This window comes from Colletotrichum godetiae (genome assembly GCF_030913485.1).
Source record: "Colletotrichum godetiae strain CBS 193.32 chromosome Unknown BDP55scaffold_6, whole genome shotgun sequence".
In the NCBI taxonomy this organism is placed as follows: Eukaryota; Fungi; Ascomycota; class Sordariomycetes; order Glomerellales; family Glomerellaceae; genus Colletotrichum; species Colletotrichum godetiae.
In genome coordinates this window covers 942,042-956,785 of record NW_026851254.1, presented here as the reverse complement: position 1 = coordinate 956,785, position 14,744 = coordinate 942,042, and the positions used below count along the sequence as shown (strand labels likewise).

General features: G+C 54.2%; 6 protein-coding genes across 6 annotated transcripts; 2 read left to right on the top strand and 4 right to left on the bottom strand.

The window, feature by feature from the left end:
* Positions 1–162: 162 nt before the first annotated feature.
* Positions 163–3,340, bottom strand: BDP55DRAFT_628063 (uncharacterized protein; the record flags this gene model as incomplete). The annotated part of the gene is made up of 5 exons (XM_060571845.1): positions 163–1,878; positions 1,999–2,043; positions 2,331–2,844; positions 3,017–3,149; positions 3,226–3,340. The coding sequence occupies 5 exons, from the start codon at positions 3,338–3,340 to the stop codon at positions 163–165; spliced, it is 2,523 nt and encodes an 840-aa protein (XP_060434080.1).
* Positions 3,341–4,173: 833 nt separating this feature from the next.
* On the top strand, positions 4,174–4,655 carry BDP55DRAFT_724933 (At2g23090 like protein; the record flags this gene model as incomplete). The annotated part of the gene is made up of 4 exons (XM_060578957.1): positions 4,174–4,182; positions 4,278–4,349; positions 4,417–4,487; positions 4,583–4,655. 4 exons carry the CDS (start codon positions 4,174–4,176, stop codon positions 4,653–4,655), a joined length of 225 nt encoding a protein of 74 aa, XP_060434079.1.
* Positions 4,656–5,060: 405 nt separating this feature from the next.
* Positions 5,061–6,339, bottom strand: BDP55DRAFT_691042 (2OG-Fe(II) oxygenase superfamily protein; the record flags this gene model as incomplete). Its single annotated transcript, XM_060576928.1, has 2 exons — positions 5,061–6,060; positions 6,140–6,339. 2 exons carry the CDS (start codon positions 6,337–6,339, stop codon positions 5,061–5,063), a joined length of 1,200 nt encoding a protein of 399 aa, XP_060434078.1.
* A 990-nt stretch (positions 6,340–7,329) lies between these two features.
* On the bottom strand, positions 7,330–10,591 carry BDP55DRAFT_603083 (WD domain-containing protein). The gene is made up of 3 exons (XM_060571070.1): positions 10,034–10,591; positions 9,201–9,970; positions 7,330–9,144 (listed from the first exon to the last, which is right to left on the bottom strand). Exons 1-3 carry the CDS (start codon positions 10,363–10,365, stop codon positions 7,382–7,384), a joined length of 2,865 nt encoding a protein of 954 aa, XP_060434077.1. The 5' UTR covers positions 10,366–10,591; the 3' UTR covers positions 7,330–7,381.
* A 295-nt stretch (positions 10,592–10,886) lies between these two features.
* BDP55DRAFT_724930 (RNA polymerase N/8 kDa subunit) lies at positions 10,887–11,307 on the top strand (the record flags this gene model as incomplete). Its single annotated transcript, XM_060578956.1, has 4 exons — positions 10,887–10,922; positions 10,981–11,039; positions 11,108–11,194; positions 11,259–11,307. The coding sequence occupies 4 exons, from the start codon at positions 10,887–10,889 to the stop codon at positions 11,305–11,307; spliced, it is 231 nt and encodes a 76-aa protein (XP_060434076.1).
* A 2,548-nt stretch (positions 11,308–13,855) lies between these two features.
* On the bottom strand, positions 13,856–14,552 carry BDP55DRAFT_650491 (uncharacterized protein). Its single transcript, XM_060573981.1, has one exon. The coding sequence runs from the start codon at positions 14,525–14,527 to the stop codon at positions 14,207–14,209; it is 321 nt and encodes a 106-aa protein (XP_060434075.1). The 5' UTR covers positions 14,528–14,552; the 3' UTR covers positions 13,856–14,206.
* Between the last annotated feature and the right edge of the window lie 192 nt (positions 14,553–14,744).

Sequence of the window (14,744 nt, the reverse complement as noted above, 5' to 3'; positions counted from 1 at the left end):
AGAATCGTTCTCTCGAAGGACAACTTCACATTGTTCTCCATTATACTGCCGACTCTCTTTTCCCAAACCTTTTGATTCTACCAAACTCGCTCCCTATATGCACCCAAGAATCGACCCAAACGCCATGCAGACCAACCCCGCTCCTTTCCCCAAGAAAAATGCTCAAACCATATCATAGCTCTCAGGAAACAGAATCGCATTCGCCATCCCAACCAGCGCCTTCTCCGTCGGACTCCTCCCCTCCTTATCCTCCCACGGCATCAACCCCATAGCCCTAAGCCCATCCTCCCCGCCCGCATCGCTAACCTCCTGCGTCCCAGGGCGGCCCGTGTGCGTCGTCTCCCCTTTACCGCCCCCAAAGTCCGGGCTCGGCTGGCCGAGAAGGAACGCCTTCCGCTGGCGGGCGAGGTACAGCGCATTGGTCTGCGTCAGGGGACAGGCCGGGATGTACATGATGGTCGCGGGCGCGGACGACGTCGGCACCCTGTCGACACCATATACCATGTCCGGGTGCCATACCACATAGTCGCCCGGCCGCACGGGCGGGATACGCACGAGGGACTTGTCGAGCTGGAGATGGGGGTGGAGCGCCGAGTTGAGCTCTTGTGTGTAAGATGGTACGGCGCCTTGGATAATGCTCGTTTGGGCAAAGTCCAACGCCCAGTTCTCGCGTGCGAGGAAGTTGGGGGACGTCGGTGAGGGGTTGCGCGGTGAGAAGAAGGGGCGTAAGAGGAAGTAGGCGGTGGCGAGCTGGAGCATGGGGCAGAGCAGGAGGGTGCCGTCAGCTGGGTTGATGTCGGACATGGAAAGCCAGCCTTGGAACATGCGAAACATGCTACACGAGCCCGCGCCGTTGTAGAGGTCTGAAGTGACTCTGAGCCTCGTGCTGCTGTCCCAGGGGTCATAGTCTTCCCAGTTGCCGTCCCATATGCGCTGATACGTGCCGGCGTTCCCGTAACCATCACTCTCCCAACGCTCGACACTGCCGCCGTCTACATGGGCATTCAGATGCCAGGCCTCATCACCTGGAGTTCGGATTCGTAGACGATCGGCGTATGCCACTGGCAGGTCGGCCACCACAGGAGCACTGGGATCTCGAGAGCGCCATAGCTTCATCAAGAACCGCTGAGCGGCTAAGACGTTGGGATGGGCTCGGCCCTTGATCTGTGACGGGGACCAGTAGATGCCGAACAAGTGCGGATCGCGCGTCGGCCAGCCCTTAGTGTGCGGGTTCTCCAATAGATACGCCTCCGTCTCTTCCCGCCAAGCATGAGCCTCGGAGGCCGGTACGACGTTGCGGATGATGGCACCACCTCGGCGCCGGAGCTTGGCGGTAAACTCGGACACGCTGGCATGGTTTTGGAGCTCCGAGAAGTCAATGATCGGAATGATGTCTGACTTCCTAACACCGATAACGGCAATTTCGGCTCGGAGAGCGACTAACAGGCGTTCCCATGATTGTACTATGGCGTGCTCTTTGCCGGCGACGAGGCTCCGTTTAATCTGAGCAAATCTCGGTGGTAGCGGGATGGGCCCGCCATTCTCGGTGAAGATTTCGTCGGCACGCATAAAGCCTCGCGGGTGATTGTCCAGAGCTATGGGAAATGACTGTGACCACAGCAGACTGGGGGTATCAAAAGGTGAGAGAAACTGAGAAAGCAGATCGTCTGGAATGGACGAGACATCCAGGTCCGGCAGTGGCGACGTGTCATCGCCTTGCCCATATTCGTTTTGGAACATGTCGTCCTCCATCCCGCTGTGCAAATAGCTGCAACGTACCGGGTGGTACTTGCAGAAGCTCCGTGTTGTGTCGTGTGTTCGTGGTATGGACGAGTTGGGGCATGTTCCTAGAGCGATGGCATCGGGCCCCGCCGCCGACTAGGTTCCGGGGTCAGGATCACGCGGGGCCGGGAAAAGGTCGGGTCGCCGCGGCTCAACGGTGGGGGAGACTTCTAGTCGCTGACAACGCTACAGCCGGGCCGCTGTGCCGCCACAAACCTCATTGAACATCGTTACTGGATATAAGGCCAATGGGAGAGTTGACTGACAAGTGAAAAGTAGCCGCATGGTGAAAGTTCTAATTCGGATTTCCAAGACCAGTCTCCATTCAGCCCAGTCCTGGGACACTTGATGCAACGTTCACCACACCTTCAGGTTGTAGACGCATGCATCGGAGGCCAACCTCGAGCAGATCCGTCGATGCGGATTGGATCATATCATCCGGTCTGTCGTTCCCATCTGCCGTGTTTCGGACTGGCCCGGTTTTCGCCGTCCGAACGCTGACCCTTTTAAGCTTATTACGCAGCCTTCCCACGTTTCGATCTTCTGACCGGGATCTTGTCCTCAACTACATCTTCGGAGCTCTTCTTTCTTTTTGTTGGTACTGCCGCCTCTGTCTTCGTCGCGTCCGTCTTTGCAACCTTTGGCAGGCTACGTTTGAGCGCCAGCTTGGGATCAATGCCTTCCTGTTTGAAGATGACGTATGCTACTTTTTCCACGTCTAAGGCGGACACGTTTAGTCTTTTCGTGAGCTTTTCTACTTCCACGTTGAGAGACTCGTATTCCTTCATGTTGTACTTGAGTGATGTTTTTTGGTTCTTGTTGCACAGCCAGTAGTACCACTCGTCGGAGAAGAACATGACTTTCTCACAAAAGTGTACCGCAAGAAGAAGCGAGGCTGTTGCGGGACCGATGCCCTTCAACTTGGTCAGAATGCCCAAAGCCGCTGGAAGGTCACGTGTGTTGTGGTAGCTCGCAACGGCGTTCTGAATAGTCTCCGCAACAGCTGAAGAATCGTTGGATGACACCAATTTCATCAGCGTTGGACGGAATGTCCCATGGCGGCTGCAGCAAATAAATTAGAAAACTCGACTCTTCCAATCATTACGGGAATCGAGGCGCACATGACTCAACGCATGCACACTTATACGAGATTCTTGAAAACGGGGTCCTGCAGCGGAAGCTCCGCAAACACATGTGGTAAGGAAACGCATGATCAAGAAAGACTCGCACTTACAGCTTCCATTCCACTAAGAGTTTCACGTCATCGTGGTTCATTACCCGCTTCGGCTCAAACTCAGAAAACTGTGTCGGGGCCTCGACAAATCGGAAATGGTCCAGTTCTTCCAGGGTCTTTTGGCCAGGCTTGGCTATTGAGAGAAGTCAGGTATCTGCTGGGAAGATCATTGATAATGCGGGGAAGGCCGCGATCGAGGGCCGACATACCGCCTTTGGTGGATGAAATGGATTCGATGAGAGGTTTGTATTCCGAAAGCAGATGCTTGAATTCCTTAGCAGATAGCTTGTCCGGTGACATGATCTTGGGAGTCCAGGTCGCCATGATGCGCGACGTTCCTTGACCACGCCTGGGATCGCGAGTAAATGGGTTCTCAGAGCAAAGAGACGTATGAAGAAGTACGGCAAGGGTATGAGTACGGTCTAATGGAGCCCCCCAGAACAAAGCTTGACGCGCTCCTGAAGGCAGCAAAGAAGTGGATCAGGTCGCGAGGCCAGTACCTAGCTTCGGTTCAACGTAAGGAGCCAGAACCTACACTCAACGACGCGGTGTCAAAGTACTTTGTCGAAAGATAATTAGTTCATGCCTGGGCTCAATCGAACTCGTCTGAGGCTCGTCGTTGATGGAGGGGCGGAAAGCTACAGAGTGAACAAGTCAGGAGAAGCGTGGAAGCTGTAACTCTATTGGGAAAAATGGGTCCGTTGAAACGAAACGAATGACTGACAATACGGATAATGCCAGTTAAGGTACTCAGGCATGTGAAGGAAAGGAGACTGAATGAAACGGCTTCTGTAGCGACATTCCCGGGACGCTACAAACAAAATCCGGCCCAGACTTTCTCCTCAGAAGGGACGACCCACTATTAGCGTGCCGTCGGTGAAGACCCCAGGTGGAGAGTGCGACTGGCACGTTACTGGCCCGGAAGGCCCGTGCCCAAGGACAGTCTGGAATGCCGATCCATGCAGAAGCGCTACGGGGTCGTCCGAGGGGCAGCAGAAAAAAAAAAGGTCAGTCGGTCTGCGCCCGCTTCGAACAACTTCCCCTTCCTCACTTCCCGAAATCTCACGAACTCTTCAAGAACGCGATCGACTCTTTGCACTCGAATCTCCTACACCCTACACTTCAAATTACTCCCACTTCCGACACATATCATCAAAATGGGTAACGTATGTGCACCCAACGAACCCTTCCCCCTCCCCCACCGCTGATCAGGGTCCAAAAATGAGGGGCAGAACCGATGCTGACATTCTGGGGGAATCAGGGCGCAAAGGCTCAGCAGAAGCGTGATCGCAACGCCAAGGACGCGAAGCCCAAGGGCTCTCAGCTCAAGGTGGTACGTATATTCCATTCACAATCGATACCTTTCCTAGGTTCAGACGACTGATACTTCTTGCGACTAGAACGCTGCCGCCAAGGATATCCAGTGCCAGATCTGCAAGTCCACCTTCCTCAAGACTACCAAGGCTCCTGCGTAAGTCGCAAACTTCCTGCTCCTTCCCTCCAATGTCGACTTTGCGACTTTGTCGTCTGCTATTCAGCGTACTGACGTTTGTTCCATGTTAAAAGCCTTACGGAGCACGCCGAGAACAAGCACAGCAAGGGCCTCGCCGACTGCTTCCCCGCCTTCGTCGCCGCATAATTTTGAGAGAGAACAAAGACCGAGAGCGAGGAGAGTCATCAACCGGTTGGAGTTGTGAGGAGTTTTCAGGGGCGAGCATGGCGGTACGGCGTGATGTTGAAGACATGATGGGCGGAATCGGTCAAGATCTGGCCTGGGCATGCAGCGAAAAGGCGTAATTTGAAATTTTGCCCTCATTATTTTCGGAAAATCAAGAAAAAATAGGATTAAACGAGTACACATACCATCACAAGTTGCAGCGCTCATTGAGTTTGGCTGAGCCCACCTTCACCGCCTGCGTGATGTGGCCAACACAACGCGCGAATACACTTGACGAGTTCACATGAACACGAGTCTATCCAGGTATCACTACCACGAGCAGGCAAGACTCTCACGAAGCTTACATATCTATATCTACCCAAGCCTTCAGTGCGCCGGAACAGGAACGGATGAGACCTCTGGAACACCATTCACATCGCCCTTCTCCCCGCTGCCACCACCACCACCGCCGCCAGCAGCTCTAGCCTGCTCCTCGCGAATAGCAGCTAAAATATCCGGGTACCACCTCTCCCCAACATCCGGATGACTCTTCACCCGATTCCTCAAAGTCGCCTCCCCGAGCGTCTTCGCAACCCCGCCCCTCCGGAACGTAAACTCCACATCATCAAGCCTCGCCCCGCCATTCCTCTCCAGCACAAGACGCCTCTGCTCCCGAATATCCTCCGGCACCCGACCGACCCCGACAGTCTCCAGGTCTTCAAAGTCAGCGTCCCCTCTCACCCCCTGGAAAAACGGAATAGAGAACCGCGCGCCCTCGCCAGCAGGCGGGCTGAGCACGCGGTGCGTAGTCGACACGCAGACACCCTGCGACAGCGCTTCGAGTCCTTGCCCGATAGCCACGACCAGCGTACCCTCGACAGGCGGCGCGTCGATCCATTCGCCGCGGACGTTTTGGACCTGTAGGCCGCGGTGGTGGCTTGCTTGTAAGAGGTAGCTGCTCAGCATACTATCCTTATGCGGACCGACACCCTGCCCTTGGATCCCGGGTTCCGAGATACCGAGGTCTTGAAGGTCTGGGTACTTTACGATTTTGAGCTTGTGCTGCTGGTTGGCATCAAAGTACTTGTTGAAGGCGTTGGGGGGCAGTTTGATGGCCTCGGCGATGAGGGAGGTGAAGGCGATGGAGATTTGGCCCATGCGGTCCATGTACTCTGTGAAGGTGGCGCGGAAGCCCGGGAGAGCGGATTCAGAGGGCCATTGGTTTGGGGCGAGGAGGTTGTAGTAGAGGGGATCGTTTGGTCCTGGGAGCGGGTGTTCTGTGGAGAGGTCGATTTGTTCGCGGTGGTCTATTTTACCTGCTGTGATTTCTGCTGAGAGTTGGGAGTAGCCGAGGAAGGATTTGGCGTTCTTCATTTCAATTTGAAGCCTGGTCGGGAGTGTTAGCACACTTACAATCTAAATACAACCTAGAGTCTCATTCTCTAGGTCAAAGGAGCGCATTGTACTTTTCCTCGGTGGGTATATCAAAGAAGCTCTTGCCTTCCTTGATCACCCTCTTGAACAGCTCGTCGGGAATACCAACGTTCTTGAGGTACAGGAACCCGACCTCCATGAGTGCGTAGCGCAAATCGACGAGAAATTGCGGCTTCGTCTCGGGGTCCTGCGCCAAGGCGAGGTCGAGAATCGGAATGGATGTGAAAGACATACTGATGTGTCTCACCCCTGTTGTCTCATAATCTACTGGGATTTGAAACGGTCAAGATCGGAGCTCTAGATCTGAGGAGCCGAGCCAAGAACGGCAGAACCACGAAAGCTTCAAAGAAGAATGATGGCGTATCACTTCGTGTTGATATTGCAATCACACTCTCAGAATGTTAGTGGTATGATCCGAGGCAAAAAGCTCCATCCGAGGCTGCATCAGCACGTCGCTGTCAAGTAAGCCGTCGTTTGAGCAATTGGGCAACGGGATGGCGTAATGCGGGCGGTGGGGCATCTCGCCGATCGGCTTGCCCCGCAATTCGGCGCGGCGGGGTCACCGAATAACCGGCGGGTATCTATATTCAATGTGACCGCTGCCCAACCCTCGTAGCCGCCAGAGACGCGAAAGCGACACAACACCAGTCTCCACTAGCAGCTACGGGGTTGCAATCCTTCATCATGCCACGGGTAGCTTGTTTTCCTTTCTACTTGCATTTATCTATCATAGTAGGACCAAGTGACTGCCTATACCTACCAACCCAAAATCACCCAAACAAACTAAAAAAGAGTTCACCACCGGTGTGGCTACATCTCTTGGTGCTCATGCTGGAATTCGAACTCGGGTACTCGCTAAGCCTGTCGTCGAGTAGGCTGGTTGGCGTAGAATTTAAATGTTGACCATTAACCACTCCACCACCCAGCCAGTTTGACCTGACCCGTCGACCTGGACGGACGCCTCCTGGCTGGTGACTGGAATGGGAATGAGGGGGTCTATATACCCTTCTCGTGGCAGGTGTGGAAGGCAGGAGCCAGGCAGGGTGGTCTGGCTGTGCCTGCTTGACACCGGACAGTACACATCTAGCGCAGCCATGATGAGGAACACGCCGGTATTTCGTGCGGGACCCTGGAGTCGAAGGAGACGTTTACTATTCAGGCCAATCGAGCAAACCTCTGCGGAAGAAACCCTCTTTGAAGATCCAAATGCTTTTACTACATTCTTCTATTATCGGGTATAATGCACATATTTTGACAACTTTTGTTTAGCCGTTTCATGACCCCAGAGGCTTCGTCGCCAGTAACCCCGTAACCTTGTAGAACATGTCCTCAACCGAGGGCATGGCAAAAGCCGGCGCCGCGTCAAACAGCTCGGCAAGCTTTTGCCTGTTGATGACGGCCGGCTGGGCGTCGTCATCATCTAAATCCATCTCTTCTCCGTTCACAGCCTCCGTCTCCTCCTCATTGTCGCTGGCCATCTCCTCATCCTCGATGGCATCGTCCAAAATCGCGTCGTCGGCGACCGGCTCACTATCCAACTGCATGTCCTCCAATGGCCTGGAGAGGGCAACAGCGGCGGGATCCGAGGCCTCGGCGACTGTCCACAGTTGCGCAGCATCGTCGACCGCTACGAAGCCTGATGAGCTTCCGGTCGAGACGAGACTGGTGATGCGATGGGGAATGCGCCTCACACACAGCAGCGCGGGCTCTTCTGGCTTGAAAACTGCAAGCTGCGATGCTTGGCCGCCGGGCACGACAACGGCAAACGCCCGTGATTTGCGGTCAATAGCCAAGTGGCTAAACTCCTTGACTGCCGTGGCGTTGCGGCCGCTGGGCAGCTGGATGCCGTACTGTAGCTCGTCGGAGACCACATCAAACACTCTCAGGTCATCCGAGAGGGTGATGATGTATGGAGAGAGAACCTGGAGGCGGCGGATATGGCCCTTCCACAGGTTTTCCAGTGTTGACCTAATCTCACCAGTCTTGGTATCGATCACATAGATGCCGCCGTCGTCTGAGTGGCCAAAGGCAACAAATAGTGTCGAGCCATCCTCGGAAAAGCACAGGCTCCCACTACGCTCGCCCGTCGTCTCTCCAGTGGTGGTAAGCGCATCAGCTCCCACATTACCTCCGAGACCAACAGTCACAGTGCATGACCACGAGTGCAGAGCCTCGCCAGCGTTGTCCTTGGACGCGATGCCGTCTTGCTGCCTTGTTTTTGACTGCCATATCCGCGCCATGCCATCGTCTCCAAGGGTGGCAAATCTGTTTGTTGTGTGGTCTGCCGCAAGCGCCAGAACCGTCTCTGGCCGACTTGTGACGTGCGGGCTGTTGATTCTGGAAGACAGGGCAAAGTGCTCTTCGCCAGCAGTTGCAGACCAGAACTTGAGGTAGATCTCGCGCCTTTCTCTCACAAACTGCTCGCGCGCTTCTGGGGCCACCTTCTCAAGATCACGCCTAGGGGGTTGCCAATCATCAACGGTCGCCAACCACCTGCCGTCTTGCGAGAATGCGACATGGGTTATACGAGGCTCTGAAATGGGGTTGCCCTTGGACGTAATATTAACATCTGTCGGCTGCGTTCTTGCCAGAGCTTGCTTGGAGACACTCCGGAACGACTCCATGTCGAATGATTGCAATAAGGGTGCTGACTGGATCTCGCCAGCCAACATAGACTGCTGGCCAGTTCCTGTGCAGACGTACAGTCTTGATGGCTCCGCAGGGTTGAGTGCAGCAGGGACCGGATGCCGCACCTCGTCGGAAACAGACCAGAGACGCTTGACGAGCAAGTCCTTTGGCGTAGAGGTAAACCGAGCGGCTGACTGAATACCGGAGATGTACGTCGATGGCTTCATCTCAGACGTGGACAAGACCATAGCAGAGTTGTCATCCAAGTGCACTGCGTAGGAAGCTCCAGTGGGAGACACAACGATGTTCTCGATACTTCCCGACAGGTGAGGAAGGAAGTCTTTCCTACCTGTATCCATCTGCCAGAGCACGAGGACGTTTTCCGAACCACCGGAAATCATGTACTGACCTGTAGCGCCCGTTAGTGTTTGAAAATGATGGCAAATAGCAGCTGAAAGTTCTTACCATCCTTTGACCACTTCACGCTGTGGACAGCCCTCCTGTGCCAGTGGAATTTGCGGCTCTGAAGAGCCTCCCTCTTCGACTTTGACCCATTGAGGTTCTGCAGTTTTCTAAAGATGTCGTCGTAGAAGTAGATGGCACCTCGGGCACCACCCGCAATCAGGTCGAGAATAAGAGAGTTGTCCTTGCTGTGTGTAACTCGGATATCGAGGGCGCAGATAATATCGGTTGTGTCGAAGGCAAAGAACTCCCACTCGGACCCCGGCGTCCCAGTTCCGACAACGAGACCATCCTTGGTAGCTCCGACAATGACCTTGCCATCGGGGCTAGAGCGCAGCAAGTGCATCGACTGGTCGACCTGCTTTGTAGCAAAGAGGACCTCGGCGACGGGCTGCTTGAAATCGGGGCCGCTGTATGCGACAACTTCACCCTTTGCGTGCTTCTTCCCCTCCGAGATGTACAGAACCTCCGTCGTCTTCTTGTCTCCCTTGATTGTTGCCACGGACAGATCCAGCGCCGTTTGCGACTGGGTCCGGAACTCGTCGTAGACACCGGTTCCTTTCTTCCAGTTCACCCGCCAGACCCTACCATCAGAGCAGGCCACCCAGAGGAAGTCGGGCTTGAGTTGCGATTGGCGCGTGGCCACGATCGTGGGGGCAGACGACTTCTCCGCATATGTGTTTTGGACCACCGGAAGGGCGATTCTTCGGATCAATAGTGACTCGGCCACCGAGTAGATTTGCAAGGATGTGTTGTAAGTGACAATGAGGTACCTGGTTTCTCTCGTGTTAGACCCAAAAAGCCAACGAAGAAACGTCAGTTAAATTGGCACTTACTTCTCATTCTCAGCAAAGATGGGATCAATGTCAGCCATTCGCCCGCCCATCGGCAGAGACACTTGCCATCCCGCTTCCTGGGCCTCCGTGTTTCCAAGCTTGACCAGCTCGGTCTCGATCTGGTCGTCGGTAAGGTTCTTCCGAAGCTGCGAAAGCACGTTCAAGGCGCCGTCGCGAAGATCGTCGGCGTCCGTGTTTCCGTTCTTTTGGCCATTTGCTGTGCCCGCTTTGGTCTTTTGCCGGAGGCGCTTCGCCTGCCCGTCCCTCTCATTCTGCTCTCTCTTACGCTTCTTTTGGTCCTCCCGACTTCTCGGAGTCGAAGGGCCAGCCATGGTGTAGGTATCAACTTGCGCAAAGCCGAAGAATGATGTATGAGCACCAGTCAATTGAACGTCGCAGAAATCTCGAGGCGAGGAGACAAGGAAGGGAAGCTGGCGGCCTGGAGACGTTTCTTTCGTTCGGTAGTCTCTGGCTTTCGATCCTGCTCTGTTTCGCACACGACCCTTCTTTCGTTCCTGCTAAGAAAAAAAAAAGTTCGAGAGTTCCCAAAGAAATTTTGGTCCCGCTCAGTCGCCCGGCCATGCAATTGGTGGGACCTCCCCCACAATCAACACTGATAAGATAAGAAGCGGAGGAAATCACGGACCGACAAATTTTCTGGTCGCGCGCCTCCCATTTGCAATCGACAGGAAGGCCCCGAAGTTTCTTTGACGACGGCGACGACTCGGAAGGCAACAGTCTCAGCACATCAACCCGCGCAACACCTCGAAAAGGGACGTACGGGCACCGCTTCGCTCTCTCAGTAATCGAACCTCAACCTGCTACAGCTTCGTTTTCGACTTCCTCACTCAAGATGATTATCCCCGTTCGCTGCTTCTCCTGCGGCAAGGTTCGTGGACACGATAATCGCATGCAATTGAAGCTTGTTGTCTGACTTGTGTTGTCAGGTCACTGGAGACCTGTGGGAGCGCTACCTCAAGCTCATCGACGACGGCATTACGGACGGGTGAGTTACGACGATCACGGTTCTGGATTGCGATTGCGACACACCATAACTAACGTGCACGTCAATAGCGACGCGATGGACCAGCTAGGCCTGAAGCGCTACTGCTGCCGCCGTATGGTCATGACCCACGTCGACCTCATCGAGAAGCTCCTCAAGTATGCATATCCTTGGAAACAGCATGCGCCGAATCGCTCTTTGAAGCTTACAACCCCCCTACAGGTACACCCCCGACGGTCGCAACGAGAAGAAGATGTCCTTGAACCCGTAAACTCGCCAGGGATGGATTTCACGAATTGGAGTTTTGGAAAACATTGGCATTGCAAGGCGTTAGGGAATCTCAGGGGAGGGCAGAGGACGCTGCGTGAAGATGAGAAAAGCCGTGGGCTCGAGCCGTACCATAGCGACGTTAGCGGACATGGTCTTACTATAGATGGGAAGCTTTCGTCTCTGATTCCCATGGGTAGTGAGAACCAGCCGCCTCGAAACAAGCTCATCAAGAGGTGGCACAGGGCATGTCGTTCGGCAATGGGATAGCCGTTGCAACCCCGCCACATGGAAATGGAGAGTGGCTGGAAATGTACGCAGGAATGCTATCTCGGAAGGTCTCGATTCTTCAAGATGGCTTTACGAGCCCTTGCGTCGCCCGTCATGTGATTAGACAGCATGTTGGGTCCCAGTCAATGGATGAAACCCCTGGTCGGTAGTACCAGTCTTGTTTGCCGGATGGTCTCGTTTCTCACATTGACAACTTTTCGAGAATTCCCTCCAACAAAGAACGCAGCTATACCAGGCGACCTATGAGACAGGCATCCGCATGTGTGCAGCAGTGCCACACTTCAGCAATGTTTCAATGCTCTAGCAGAATCACTGGTTGTCACCGAGTCTGAATGTAGCGCATCGCTTTAATCTGGCGGTCAAGGCAGAGGTAACAGCCACTACGCAAAAGCAGCTTCATGACAATCCGTCTAGCCGCTATCCGCTGACCACATTCGCCTTGCTGCAACAGCATCTGGTGGGTGGTGGGACGGTGCTATATGGACGAAGAATATCGTATCCAGCACAGCCTGTATCGGCCAAAGAGCCTCCAGCCTCTATCCGTCAGTGACGTTGTACAACAGGCTCACTCTGGGGGCCAGAAATAAGACCCAAGGCGGAGTTCACCGGTTGAACCTCCGCGATTGTTCTGGGCTCTGCAGAAAAACAGACAGTCCGGGTACACGACCCGTTAGAGCCCAAGTCAGTCTGCCGATTTCTGCCTGGTGCTTGTTTTGATTGCTGAATCCTGGTCAGCGGTGACCCATCCTTCATCGTTTTTTCTTTTCGCGTGATGCTCCAAGCACCAACGGATACATGGGTCCAGCAAGACAGCGGGTGCAAAGTGCTGTGCTGGCCGTGTAGCAGTGGCTAACTCGAAGACCCGAGGGTTTGGGAATGGCGCAGTGGTGGTTTTTGCCGCGAGATGCACCAACAAGATTTCCGGAATGGGACGATATCCGCCGAAACTTTCATTTCACGGATGGTGGTGATTTGTCGCAGGGCACAGGGTACCTCCAACAAGCCTTGGTTTGCTGCACGGCGTTCAGAGACTGGAGATACGTCCGCCTGGCCGAACTGGACTGGCGCATATGCGGAACCGGAAGATCGCCCATAGATAAGCAAAACGTAGTAACGTCAAGTCCCGCAGCTTCATGGCATCGAGTTGAATTCGTATGAGCACAACATTGCTTCAAATCCCGAGGTCGAGCAACTGGCGCAGCCGCGAAAGGATTCGACTTTAGCGCGCAACTGCTACTGCGACTGGCTGTCCTGTGTCCAAAATTGCAGTTTTCTACATGTCGTACAGAGAAAGACCATACTGCATGAGGAGTGTTGAGCCGTAGGGAATCCGCAGAGCTGCTTGTTGGCGCCTACGCGCGTCGGACTGCATGCGTGATGCGGTCGTGGCGTCAGGGATACCGCGAAACAAGCAGAGACCCCCGGCTAGTCGCAGGCCAGCATTCGGGAGGGGAGGGCTCGTGGAGAATGAAGAGGGAAAACATCGCGTATCACCCTTGGCTAGTTGTTGGTTCCCTTTCGCTCTTGATATCTGGAAAATGAGTTTGCCGCAGGCGTCGGCGATATTGACATTGTATCTGATCCTTCGAACTGAGGAGGGGTGGTGGGAGCCAGGGAGAATAGTCCGGGCCCTCCATCGACGATCAGCAAACTGGTGCCCGGTCACGGATTCCTGGGTCCTGGAGGCTGGAGCTGGCACACCCCACCGGGTCGCCGGGGTCGAGGTGGTTTGCTTTTAACAAAAGTCGTGCTAGCGCTGTGATCAGTCGAAGGCACCTACATGACACCCTAGGCACTACTGTACTAAACTGATGGCTAGAACGGAATTCTTCAAGGAAATGACGGTCTCGATGAACGATGAAAGTTCGTGTTCAGGGCTAGCAATTGTATGTCTTCCATGTTTGAGCAATTTGTGAAGCGTAGATAAGTTTGCGAAGCGAGCTGTTGTCAGGTGATGAGTCTAGCTGCGAGACATCGACGGGTCGCCAAGGACCCTGACAGGGGCGGGGGATTTCTCAAGCAACATAATTGTTGGGATGCTTGGCCGGATCTTGTTATCCGTTCCTTTGAATTAGGTCTTAGGATAACAGACGGGGGTTTTAAAGGCGTGTAGTCCAGGTTCTCTCAGTCTTGCGGAATAGTTCTCCGGGGTAAGTACGAAGGCGTTTTGTACTCCGTAGGTAAGGTGGTAAAGTACCTAGGTCGTAAGCCCGCTCTCTGCCACTTCTTACAGGACCGAACATGAAGACGTCAGAATAATACTGAGTCACTGGTATCAAATTCGGGTATTTTCTCCTCTGAGCTCTATTCCGTACATGAGAACTAACCAGACATTGCGTGCATCCACGTAGTACTTTAGTCAAGGTAGACTGCTGCCCGGCTACCGTAGCCAGGTGATAGAGTCTGGCTTGGGTAGCATAACTTGAGGATTGAGGTAGCTGTCGAAGAAAGACTCGAACCAACAGTCAATGCACAACCAACGGTGAAGGAGGGATACGTTCCCGCCAGTAGGATTTGAAGCCGCAACGGGCCCGGGCTTCCATCCCATCCCCATCCTATCCCTACCACGGACGGTTTAGACAAACGGTAGGCTTGGATGTGGCCTGTCAGACCTAGCGTGTGAATGAAGGTCGATCAGGGCCCACTCTGTGTCGAACGGTGCGTGGTGCCCTACAAATTTCTCCTTCTTTTCGCCCCTTCAATACTGAGGAAACGCCGTCCCAGATTGTCGGAATCCGTGTTGCCATGAATAGAATACAGAAGCGGGGATTCGAGTACATCATTTCGTGATGCGTGGCAGACACGTTGGCTCGTGAATTCTTGTCTTGTACCCTCATAAAGCGATTAGCATTCTGTTGATTAGCACACGATGGTGAAGTAAGGTAGAGGCCGGCGTAAAGGTACATCACCAACCACCTCTCTCTCAGAGTCATACCTGGTGGACGGACGGGCAGGACTTGACCCGATGTCTATTGACCTGATTCAGCTGATCTTCGCGCGGAGAAATCCATCCCAATCACACGGTCCAAGTTGGTTCGGACAATGCGGGAGAAGCGCGGCTTTGTTTGTTTTGCGGCCGAGCGACTCGTATCACATTTTTGCAAGTCCTCGTCGAGAATTGAAGGTCGAGGGAGGGCGGGCGAGGCCTTT